Source organism: Phalacrocorax aristotelis, chromosome Z, assembly GCF_949628215.1.
Source record: "Phalacrocorax aristotelis chromosome Z, bGulAri2.1, whole genome shotgun sequence".
NCBI classification, from domain to species: Eukaryota; Metazoa; Chordata; class Aves; order Suliformes; family Phalacrocoracidae; genus Phalacrocorax; species Phalacrocorax aristotelis.
In genome coordinates, this window is record NC_134311.1 from 14,073,824 (window position 1) to 14,086,501 (window position 12,678).

General features: G+C 41.4%; 1 protein-coding gene across 1 annotated transcript; it reads right to left on the reverse strand.

The window, feature by feature from the left end:
- Positions 1-1,305: 1,305 nt before the first annotated feature.
- On the reverse strand, positions 1,306-8,275 carry MARVELD2 (MARVEL domain containing 2). The gene is made up of 6 exons (XM_075079213.1): positions 6,964-8,275; positions 5,714-5,746; positions 4,964-5,100; positions 3,942-4,113; positions 3,453-3,503; positions 1,306-2,505 (listed from the first exon to the last, which is right to left on the reverse strand). The coding sequence occupies exons 1-6, from the start codon at positions 8,077-8,079 to the stop codon at positions 2,389-2,391; spliced, it is 1,626 nt and encodes a 541-aa protein (XP_074935314.1). The 5' UTR covers positions 8,080-8,275; the 3' UTR covers positions 1,306-2,388.
- Positions 8,276-12,678: the final 4,403 nt, after the last annotated feature.

Below are 12,678 nucleotides of genomic sequence, written 5' to 3' on the forward strand. Positions count from 1 at the left end.
TTCCTATGTATATTCTGTCCCCAGTTTTTGGAAAATCCTCTCGGGCACACCTGTGGCACCTTGCTGGGAAAATGTGGAGCAATCCACACACAGCTGCCTCTGCTTGGTCTATTTCCCCATTCCAGCCACAGGCACGGTGTCCCCCTTTCCCAACCCATTTGATGGAAACTTTGCAGGAAAGGAGAAGCTGATCGTTCTGCAGAGGCTATGTAGGCACTGTTTGTGCGGCCAGGAGCCTGCTTCTCTGAGACTGAAACTCAGACCACTGTCAATGGGAGCCTGGAGCTGGGTCTCAGTGTCCTATGGGAGGAAGGCCTATTAAGGGTGCAGACTGTTAATCCTCCAAAGAAAACATCAATCAGCTTCTTTTTAGCTCTTTATAAGCATCAGTTGATCCTTAAATTTGGATTAATAATCTTCTCCTGGTACTGATACAATGCTCAGAACTTCCACTGAGAAAAAAAATTAGAAACCTAGGTATACAGTGAGAGGTCATTTAGATTGTAAGGATTAGGACAAGGACCTCTCTTACAAAGAGAAGTTTAACAAATATGCAGCACAACACATAAAAAACACTTGGCCCAGCTCCTTTATAAGGCAGTGAGGTTTCCTCCTCCTTGAAAAGAACAGAAACCTGAACCAGAGAGAAAGGCAGCTTAAAAGAGAGGGAGAACAACGGATAGCACGGACTGTCATCTGACTTCAGACTGATTAAAACATTGAGACATCTCCCAGGTGGATGACACTGAGGGCTTTCAAATGAAGAGGTACCAAGTTTTCAAACTCTCTGTGTTCCCATGGCGTCTTGTGTTACTTACTTCACCAAAACTCTTGGAATTATGTGGCTGATAAAATTGGAATGCCAACATTACAAATATGAAAGTGGGTTTGTAGCCATCAGGATTGCAGTGAGAATGATAAGGGCTCAAAAATCAGAAGGGATGTAACTGACAGCAAGGTATATTAATGGATTGCCAGTACTGAAGAACAGAGGTAGTACTAACATTGCTGTTCTGAACTGGAAACAGCTTTCCTGATGTCTTGCCTGTAAATTAAGGCAAAAGTTGAAAACTCTGTTTTAAAGAAAAAAAAATCATCACTAATAAAAATTTGAAATAACCCTAATCAGACACCATTTTGTAACAAAATGCCTTTACAAGCAGTAGAATAACATGGCTACACTGGAGGTTTTTTTCCAAATTAAAAATATATTTCAGAACAGACAAATTGCAGCTATAGAAAACTGTACAAAGAAATTATCGATGCTTCTAACAATTTCAGTAAGTAAAAAAGTAAACAAAGATGTGAAAAAGGATACAAAGAAAATTTACTGGCTTATGAAAACATTTGCACATACAAGCCTATCCCCAAGGTAAAAATACAAAAATATATATTGAATTTATGCAGCTGTGCTCTGGAAAGCATGTCTATTAAAACATTTTACCTGACTTTATAAAGGATACAAATAATTTATACTTTGAGAATTAATTTTGCTGTAGTTGCTCTCTGAATGCCAAGTTACGAAACAGCTGCTGCCTAGAGAAAAAGTCCTGTTACTTCCTGATGAGGAATGAAGTGTTTTGCCTTTACACCCATGGATTCCTACTAAGATGACCCAGGAAAGGTATGCAGAGCATACTGGCCTACAGCAACACTAATGGAACACTAACATGAGTCTCATCCTGTACCTCTATTCCTTTGCATAAATTTGTTGCATCACCTCTGAAGAGGGAAATTAAAAAGAAAACCCAAACCAAGTAACAAAACCCCAACACAACCCACCCCTCTCCCCACACGTACTATGGTTGCTTAAATAGGAAGTTATTTTGCATCTCTTATTGGGAGAAATTCCAGATAATTTCTGACACACAGTGGAGCATTTGGAAATACAATACAAAAAGTCTTACTAAACTGACTTTTGACTTGCTGAAATTGTTCAATATGTCTAAGCACTCCACCAAACCCCAGTCAGGAAGAACAGCTCAACACTTTCTGATATCATTAAGATGTCACCTATAAATAAAATCTGAAATCTTAACAGCATTTCTGTGTAAACTTTTGACAAGGTATTTAGAACTGCTTTCCCTGGTTGGCTTTGCAAGTTTGCAAATACGGTATTTTCAAACAAAGTATTGACTTTTAAGAGGCCAGGCTGCATGCTATCTAATTAAAACAGAATGTTTAGTTAGTTTCTAAACTTTGATAACTTCATTACATTGATTTAAAACTGGATCTGCATACAAAACCTATCAGTAATGTACATCTAAAAAAGTGACAAAGTGATTAAGCAATCCCCATAGGTGTACTGTTCTGAAAGTAAATAAATAGCTTAAAATATGCATATCAATTTAAAAAACAGAAAATAGTATCCACAAATTGAAGGCATAGCTAAGTTTCTACATTCCAACTCATAACTTTATCATAGTCCTGAATTCGTTGTTTTATGTGTGAAAGCTTATTCTTAAGGTATTCACAACGGTCCTTTTTCTCCAGAAATGCAGGATCCTGCCAAAGATATGACAAAGCTTTACATTAATACATTACACTTTCAAACTCCTCCAAGAATAGTGTATTATGAGTTACATTGTTCATTAAGGACAGTCTATAAATATTCTCCAAAATGAAACTCTTTTTCCCTGGCCACAATTTCTGATTTCCTGCTTCTCCTTCCTTCATGAAGGGCTGCAAAAAGAAGATCTGCCTCTGTATGCTGTAGTTACTTAGTAAACAGAGCAGTTTTTGAACAGAAATCTGCAGATATAAATGACATGCTACTACATAATTCAGACTTTATAAGGTGTCGTGTGGTATGTCTAATAAATCCCTACCCCAAAAAAACCAATGAAGTTTAACTAAATGGACACGAAATTTGAATTCCATGGTGGGGGGGGATGCGTGGTGGGGGAAGGTATTTGTAATGCATTATGTTTTTAATGGAACACAGGTACACATTTGCTGCCTTTAAAAATGATGAAGGGGAACTTCTTGAATTACACTGAAAATGACTTTTTGAGAGTCTAAGTTCCATACTACACGAAAATGTGAAACTTTTTTTCAGGGGTAAGACTATGTTTTCTGTTTGTTAACTTATCCGTTGGCCATGTCAGTCTGTGAATATAAATGAACTGGTTCTCAAAAAATATCCAGTCTTCTGGATGCAGAAAGCTAAGAGATGAGACATACTCTCAGAAGATGAAAATGCTTAAATGTTTTGGGTCCCCCCCCGCCATATCTGGCTAATGGAATCATTACTCTCAAAGCAGGTTGTTGACATGAGTGGAGTGGGTTGTGTCCTACCTTCGCCAAAGTTTTAAAAGATAATATATACAAAGCCCTTTAGTAGCTACAGATACCCTGAACTAGCAAATTGTACCCAGTATCAGAAATGTTAGCTATTTACACTCTTTGCTATTCATTAGATTTACTAGCAATGTAAAGCTGAAAACACTCACATTTTTCTTCTTCTTGTATTCTTGCAGAACTTTTGATATCCTTTCCTGTTCCTAATAAGAGAGATGACACATTTTTGAGCACTGAGTGTTCTCCATATTTCCATGTAAATTCTACAAAACACTCATCAGGAAAATTCTCATTTGATCAATCTGTTCTAGTTGTAACCGTTCTAGTTGTAACGATTTTAGTTGTAAATCTTGAGAAACAATGAGAATACATTAACTCTAACTCACTCAAACTTGAAAGCTACCAGCATTAAAAAAACCCAAACCACCCCAAACCAAAAAACGCAACCCAGGAACACATGTATACCACTTAATCGTAACTTGGTATCCTTGACTGATGACCAAACAAGAAATAACATATTTGGGGAGACCTTCCCTCCAAGTTGCCACCAGCATTACAAGGCATTATGCCCTAGCCAGAGACAGCCAGAGACTGCCTAATACCACACCTGTTTTCCACAAGCCCATTTCACAGGTACTTACATAAATGCTTTCAGGATGGTGAGGAAGCTGTCTCATCAATGCATCCAGCTCATCAAACTTTTTTAATACAGCATGAACTTCCACAGACAGTTCTTTATACTCAGCAAACTGATCATTGAATACTGCCTTGTACCGGTCTCGCATTTCATTTGTTTGAATTGCCGGGTATTTCCTTTAAAAAAATATAAATTTCAAGGACCAGTTTTAGAGATAGGATGTTAAACACATGGACCCTTCACCTTGACAGTGTATTTCTGTATTGTTTGCTAGTTTCATAACCTGCTGAACTTTGCACTGAAATCACAGGATGACAGAACGGTTGAGCCTGGAAGGGATGTCTGGAGGTCATCGGTCCAAACCCCTGCTCAAGCAGCACCACATACAACTGGTTGCCCAGGGCTGAGTCCAGACATCTTTTGGATACCTCCAAGGATGGAGACTCCATCATCTCTCTGGGCAACCTATGCTAACCCTCACAGTGAAAGAGATTTTCCTAATATACAAGTGGAACCTCCTGTGTTTCAGTTTGTGCCCTAGTCTATGGCAAAAAGTATAAAAATTAATTTATGCTTTCATACTTCACTGTGAAAAGGCCTACCCTTTAAGAGTGAGCATGTTATAGATTTAGAATTAAGGAAGTACAAGGGTAGTAAAATTTTAGGGGCTAAAAAGACATATAATTTCCCATATATTTTTACCTTTATCTAAGTTGTCTGTGTGGTGGTCTTCTGTTCCTTTGGCAGTTATTGTACTTGCTAGATTATAACATTCTGTGGTAACATTTGAGGTTTGGGTGGGTTTTTTAAAATTTAAAGAGTCTCTATTTATATAATTACTGGTTCTATGCCATTAATACCAGCCCCCATTCTCTCTATTTTTAATATTACTTAATAAAGAATTATGAGTCCCCATAGCACATGCATGGCAGAGAAACTGCGAGTGTATAGTATGAGAAATGCTAAGTGGAAAACATCATTCAAGTATTCTCCCTTAAGTTTCTTCATCAAAGTCCCATCACTTACGCTATGTAGTCTGGCATCACTATAGGTTTAGGAATGTGGCCTGCAGGTATATGACCATTAAGTAGTTCTGGTTTTCTTTCCACTGATTTAAGCTGCCTGTAAGTGGCCTCTTCTCTTGGCCTGTCATCACTTTTGTCCTGTTTTAAAAGAAAAAAAAAAGTAGTTCTTAATGAAGTCATTTTCACTTCAAATGCAATATATATAAACCAGAAAATACTCAACTCGTTTGAAGGCAGACATACAAGTACTGCACAGCAGAAGCAAATCATAGATATTTCTTACAACCCTTACTGTAAGTAGAAAATTAGTAAACAGTTACAGTAATGTTTCTCACACAGTATACATCTTCAGTGTGTCCTAACAGTGGTACCAGTGACAGATAAATACTTCTTGGGGCTTGGAAAGATTTGACTTGTATATCTTAAAAAAATAATTTAAGGAAGTTTCCTTCGATATCCATCTAATTTGTGAAAGAACAGGAATCACTAGGTTCTCTGGAGTTCCCTTTTCCCGTGGTTTCCTATTGCAGAATTTATACCTTGGTCCAGAAACAAAAGCATGAGGAATCTTGTTGGAACACATAAAAAAGGATCCTGATCCACTACTGAAGCAACAGAGAAATCAGGGGTAGGAAATTCACAGTATCTTAACAGGAGACATCTAATAAATAGGTCAATCAAAATATTTGCAAGAAAAAGAAAAACAATTTGGAAATACCAGTAAACAGAAAAATACATTCCTATTTCCTACCTTCTTTTCTGGAAAAGAGGACTGTGTTTTCATCTATGAAAAAATGGAAAGAACTGTAAGGTTTATTTTCAGCAATAGTATAGTATGCAAAAGCACAGACTCTTAAAATCTAAACTTTTTCAAAATCATGCTGTACAGGGAATTACATTTTTGTTTAGATATGAAGAAATTTAGCATAAGGAATATTTTCAGATCCTATGATTTAAAGACCATTTAAGAATGGTGGAACAAAAACAACCACCCAAAACCCAGACAAGAGGATCTTCCAGAGCGTAGGTGTAAGGAACAGCTTGCAGGAAATACTCCATCCACTTCCCAGTCTCCTTTATTATTTCACATTCCAGCCCGTATTAACTCACAGACACTCACTCTGCAGCCTAATTCATTACCCAGAAAACACAACAGCGCGCTGTTAGCGCAATGAGCTAACTCCGTAAGTTAGGCTTACGTAGGCTTCACAAACTTTAATTTTTATGCTATATTAAGTTTTATTAGTTCTAAAAGGTTTTTTTTTCTGGTGGCGTTTTCATGTGAAAAAGGCTTTATACAAATTACTTTGAATTCTCCAGTTGAAAGTGGTAAGTGTCTGCTATTACAGTTTATCATTAACCAGGCGAGCACTGAATACTTCTGGTAAGGGCAAGGTCAGCAGCAATGCAAAATACTTGATGTGAGAAAGATGAAGTTGATTAAAACCTTGTCAACTCTGTTATTACTATAATTTTGTGATATCTCTTGTAAGGAAAACTGAAAAGACATGAAAAGGTAGCTTGGAGTTCTGCTTGCAAAGTAAAAAAATGAATATTTCACGTTTTCATGGTCATTCACACTAGCACTTAATGTGCCAAAAGCAGAGTCTTCAAAAAAATGCTCGGTTGCTTTAAGCCCAACCCTACCAAACAGCGGGACAAGCATATTGTTCATGTCTTCCTTTGCTTGGAAAATATACACCAGGAAGTAGCTCATGAACTGACGCAGGAAGACTGTGGAGTATTACAAAGAGAACAGAGCCAGCTCCTTACAAAAGTGAATTAAAAAAAGAAAAAAAGTCCAAGAATTTGGATGAGACACCGTAGAAAAGCCTTTCATTTGGTGATCTCTGATACTGTTAACTGGTGAAAGTTCACCCTCAAAGCTACAGACCTGCTGCTGAGCAGACACCTGACAAGACTCTACTGCACAGAAGGTTCTTACAACTGCTCCCCATCGCACCATAGCCAGTAGATGCACAATGATAACCGACAGCTTACCTCTCGCTCCATTAATTCCCGGTGCCTCCTAGCTCCTTCATGCCTCCACAGCTTTAGAGAAACCACTGCACTGATTAGATAGATGATCACCGTGACAAACAAGAAGATGATTGCTGCTGTCTGACCTCCCTCTACGCGGCAAAAAGATGCATTTATCGGTGTCTTAAAGAACTGGTAATAGCAGAGCCCACCTCGGTTGGTATCATTTACATACACTATGGCAGCTGACATGTACAGGAAGAACAAGGCCACGTTAATGCCGAACTCGGTCAGGGGCCACCAGTTGGAATCGAGGAGGATAGTCCGGTAGTACATCGACATGCCCAGCACCAGCAGCACTATCGTGACTATCCACGCCATACCCGCCACCACCAGGATGAAAGGAGTTTTGGGTCCGCTGTAGGAGTAGCCTCCATAGGCACTGCCGGCGCCGTAGCCGTAGGGCTGCGAGTACCCGAACATGTTGTACCACTCGTTATCCTTGTGCACGTAAGCCGTGACGCAGGCGAAGACGGCGGCGCCCAGCAGCAGCTCGGCCACGCAGAGGATCCTGAGCAGGCCGGCCCAGGACTTCATGTAGGCGTAGCGCAGGTGGTAGGCCTCCACCCGCTCGCTGTACGTCTGGCCGCTGGCAGCGCCGCGCTCCAGCGACCCGCAGGGCTCCCCGGGCAGCATGGCTTCGGCCTCCTTACGCGAGTCGTAGCTCCCGCCCGACCCTCCGTAAGCATCCGTGTAGGAGCCAGGCACCGAGCTGGGCTCCGGCCGCAGAGGAGCCGGAGAGGCCGGCGGCGAGCACTCCACCCCGTCCGAGACGTACCTGATGTCGGAAGCCGTGCTCTCCCAGCTGGAGCCCTGGTTACGCCTCCCTTTGAAGAAGTTCTTCCATGAGTCCGGGATGAACCGCCGGACCGGCTTGAGGTCGGCCGGCCCGCTCAACCCGGGGCTGCCGGCCCCGGTGGAGGCGTCGGGGCCGAAAGGGGGCTGCAGGGGGAGCGGGGGCGGCGGCCACGGGGCGGCGGCCTCCGCGTCTCGGGGCAGCGGCGAACCCGGGCCGGCCCCACGGGGCAGCAGCGACCTGCCGGCCCGCCCGCCCTCCGAGCCGCCGCTCCGCGACATGGCTGGCGCCCAGCCCGGCCTCAGGCGCTCCAAGGCGCCGCTCGGCCGCCCCGCATTCACCCGACGGCAGCGAGTCCAAAGGGCGGCCGGCGCCGGGCGGAGGGAAGGGGACGGTCCCGGCGAAGAAGGCGTCGGCGCCAATCCCGGCAGCGGCCGGCTCCTGCCCCGCCGCCGCCCTCCGCACCTGCACCTGCGCCGCCCCGCCCCGACGGCCTCCCGCCTTCCTGCTGGCCTGAGTCACGGCGGCTCCTGAGGGAAGGACGGATGGAGCGAGGGAGGGAGGGCGGGCGTCCGGTTACCGGGAGACTCTGAGGTGCGGAAAAGTCTCTTCCCGCAAGTGAAACCGGTCGTCTGGTGCCGTTACCGAACGCGGGGTGATGCGTTACCCGGCACAACCGCAGGTTACGGGAGAAACGGGCACCTGCGCCATTACCTTCTCTGGGTCCCCTACGGGGAGAGGGGCGATGGGGAATTCTGGCGGTTGAACTTTACCCCTCATAAATGGTGGAAGTGCTTTCAAAAACGGAGTCCATGATTATCTGTCGTACGACATGTATTAAATTCGTATTTTTTAATATTTTACTTATGTTTCATTTATATTTCCTGTTCACAGGACAAATCTGTGGCAGAGTTCAAAAAAGCGTTAATAAAGTAGCAGTTTTATTTACATCGTCAGTATGGGATATCAAAACTTTAACATATACAGTACAGTCTATTCTTGCAGAAGCTTCAAACATCCAAACAGCAATTTCTTGAAGGTATAAATTCCCATAAAACCTTCAAAGACTGACAACTTACCAAATGTAGACTCCAGACACATGCTGTACAAATGCAAAGTAAATAAAAATGTGCTAAACTTAAAAATCATAGAAGATGATCTCGAGTTGGAAGGGATCCATAAGGATCATCAAGCCCAACTCCTTGCCCCTCACAGGACTGCCTAACGCTAAACCAAACATCAGCGCTCCCTGCCACCCTCAGGCTCAGGGGCTTTGGGCTACAGCTGCCAGTTTGTACTGGGTTGGGACCCAGTCTGTATTGGGACAGGACCCAGGCTGGAACTGAGAGGGAACCCAAGGGATCCAGTTTTATACAAGAGTGACACTACCTACTTACAGTCTCTTTCTAACTGTTAGCCTTGATTTATTGTTACCTCTGTTTATAAATATGGATAGCTCTCATGGCTCAGAACAAGCAGGGCATGACTTGTGAGTTTATATTCAGCTCCAGTCAGATCCTGCAAAGATAAGGGGAAGCTGAGGACTCTTGTCTTGATTCTGACTTAGCCTTCTAGCCCACCTATATAGCTAAAGGAGTACTTTTGTGCAGACTGCCTTCCTTAGCAAAGGTCTTTGTAGCATATTAATGCAGCTCACACACAGCAAAAGTCTCTGCCCTTCACTGGTGCTCAACTTTTCTGTCAGTAAGAACCCCTTTCAGATTTTCTGGCAGCAGTAACCTCCATTTGCCACCATTAATTCAAGCCTTACACATTCTTGCCTTATATCAGTGCTGTAAGTATTATGTTTTATGGCTTTGACCACATCTTCCAGTTATAGGTATTTATGCCGGTAACTCAACGCTACGTAACTTACCTGAGAACTCACAGAACATATTGACGTTCCACTCAGGTAAAGCTTGAAACAGTACACACCCACCTTATTAATGCAGATACGAAAGGTTTACCAGTATTTAAATGTATGCTGCGGACAAACTTAATGGCATAAGGAAGCCCGCAATTAACTTGCAAAGTCATAAACATTTTGGTTTACAAAATGGCACAAAATTTTGGAAGAAGATAAAAATCAGTGCTGCTACCGAATTTCCAAAGAAGCACTCATTAACATATTTTTGTAGTTCCCTAGGTGTACAACAGCTTCAAAGAAAGCTGTATCAGTTCAGTTTTATTCTCACCTAAATCTTTTTTTTTTTGCAAAATGAAAGATTTTACCTGACTCGTGCACTGGACCAGCAGGCCTATGCATAGGTCAGAGAACTAATAGCCTATACAATGGAAGAGAAAGCCGAATGAGGATTAAACCCAAGATTGTAGTTAAAATGTTGCTCCTAACATCTTAACTCTAAGTAGATGTGAACTCAAAAAAGTTTTAGGAGCCAAAACATAAAATCATAAAGCTACAAGTGAGGGAAAATGTCACATTACAGATGTAGACTAAAGATCCGTCTGTATGAAAGGGTTCTTTTCCTTAATTTATTAAGAAAGGAGGTCTTCTTAAAGAAAGTACTTGTCAAGTTTACCTCCTAAGGTATCTTTTCAGTGGTAGCTTCCCAACATCTTGGATAAAAGCGGTCTGAGCTGGGAATAATAATTCCCAGTGTTGTGTTGGGCAAATCACAATGCACACAGAATTAAAGACACTGGAATATAAATAATTCATATGTTTAGTTAAGTGGCCCTGTATATATTTGCATTATTTTGGATACCAAAGCAGTTTTTATAGATTTGAAGTGTTTATCACATTACCATAACATATTTACAGACTGCCTCCACAGAATAATAAATCACTACTGTCAGCCAACTGTGTATTTATTCTGCAAAGTTATTATTACATAGCCTGCTACATTAGTTACTTTGGATGGTAAAGCCTTTTATTAGGAGTAATTAACATAGCGTAGGTGAGGTGGCTGTCTGAACCATGATTTTTGGATTACATACCATAATCGGTCACCACTTGTGACCAGGTTACCTCATGTTACCCAAATTTTTTAAGTGCACTGCAAATTCTGGTTTTGTTTAATTTATCTGGAAAAGGCTTTTTAAAGCCTTTTGAGCCTGCTGATGTTACTTTAAAGGGATCAGTAAGCAATGAAGGTCTAGTTAATATAGTCTACGGGATTTCCAAAAGGTTTCTCACCAAGTCCCCCTAAAGGCTTTTGAAAGAAAACTTAAGCCTGGAAAGAAGCCTTAAGCCTGAAAGAACGACTTAATAGTGAAGTCTGATAAATAATTAACAGATTGGAAATAGGGGAGGGGAGTGTGAGTTAACAGTTAACTCCTGCAATGGAGGAAAGTACCAACACAGTTCTGCGGAGATCAGTGCTAGGACCTTGGCTCTCCAGTACGTTCCTAAATGTAAAAAGGGGGTGAAGAGTGAGACCGGCAACTTTGCTGAAGGTGCTAAGTCGGACAGGCTAGTAAGGATGTCAGCTGTCAGAATAACTGTGCCACAACTTCTTGAGGCGCAATGACAGGCAATAGCACAATGAACTTTAATGTACACAGGTAGCTGAAATCCGTGCAGTACAAAAAGGGAAGAAGGATTCAACATACAGCAACATGAGGACCGTGACTTACATATTTCTGAAGCATCACATTCACCTCACTTCTAACAAGACAGATACGTATTTAATTCTTTCAGTTAAATATGTTTTTAAAGATGTTCTTTGTCTGGTTTCAAACCAACAAGAATGCTTGAATCTTGGCTATGTGACTAGAAGCATATTTATGTACTGGCTATACGTGTATATCACATGTGGGTTTACTTTGGCAAAAGGATAGATAATATCGACATTTTGGGGTACAAAAATGTATAATTCTGGTTACTCATAAACAAGTAATCTAGCTGCAAGAGTTACACTGATCTTACCGTGGTTTCTCATTGGGGTTGCCAACATGGCAAGATAAGTCAATAGCTCATTTTGAAGACACTCTGGTGGTAAACAGAAGTTTGAAAAGACATTTTGCAGGAAGACAGTTTTCTTGATACTGTAAGAATTAGGGGTGTGTGTGGACCAAAACACCAGTTAAAAACCTGCTAAACCATAAGTAATGTATATATTCAGTACCCTACAAAGCTGCCTGATGACTTTAATGATGACTACACACAAGCTTCTGAAGAATGAGTCCACAACAGAGATAAGCAGCTGAAGTTAACATATACAGATCACAAAACGGTGAACTCCTTCATTTTCGCCTTCACTAGGTATTGAAGTTTCCTGACAATTTTTATCCTTTGATTATACGTTTCACCACCAATGCAGGCCAACATTTTTTTTTCTTGCTAAGCTCTTCAAGAGCATTGATTCAAATGTAAAATATTGCCAAGAGCTTGGTACCTCATGAACAAGCCATTTCTGATAAATGCATAAAACACAACAGCAGTAATTTGTAAAACTTACACGACAATTTAAAGTGGTTTAAACCGCACAAACTTAAACTTACTTTCAGGAATCCTTTGCAGTATTTCAACACTGATTTTGTTTCCGTGAAGGCGGAATTAAGACTCTCCCAGAAGTATGGAGAGAGATTAACTTGGACACAGAGAGCAGACTTTGTCAGAGGCCCCCAATTTATTTTGCTATTAAAGGAACAATACAAATGTACCTCTTCAAGCAAGCATTTACTTAGAAGTAGCTTATAGTAAACTACAATATTACTGACTCCCCATCTGTTATCTAAATGAAACACCTGAACAGCTAAACACTTTCTATTTGTTATGGTCACCGCTTCTCATTAATCTCTGTTAAATCAAATGTGAGATGGGCCTGTTTGGTGCAGTACGATTTGAGTAGCTGACTTTGAGATGTCATTTGTAGAAGCTGTCAAACTGTTGCCTTTGTTTTCTCCCATGTCCTCTT

Bases quoted from the DNA above. Each gene is read 5' to 3' on its own strand.
- MARVELD2 (XM_075079213.1), bottom strand. From the start codon at position 8,079: ATGTCGCGGAGCGGCGGCTCGGAGGGCGGGCGGGCCGGCAGGTCGCTG. The intron at 5,747-6,963 runs GTAAGCTGTCGG...ATTTTTTCATAG, and splicing joins GGGAATTAATGGAGCGAGAG to ATGAAAACACAGTCCTCTTT. The intron at 3,504-3,941 runs GTAAGTACCTGT...CTCTCTTATTAG, and splicing joins ACCATCCTGAAAGCATTTAT to GAACAGGAAAGGATATCAAA.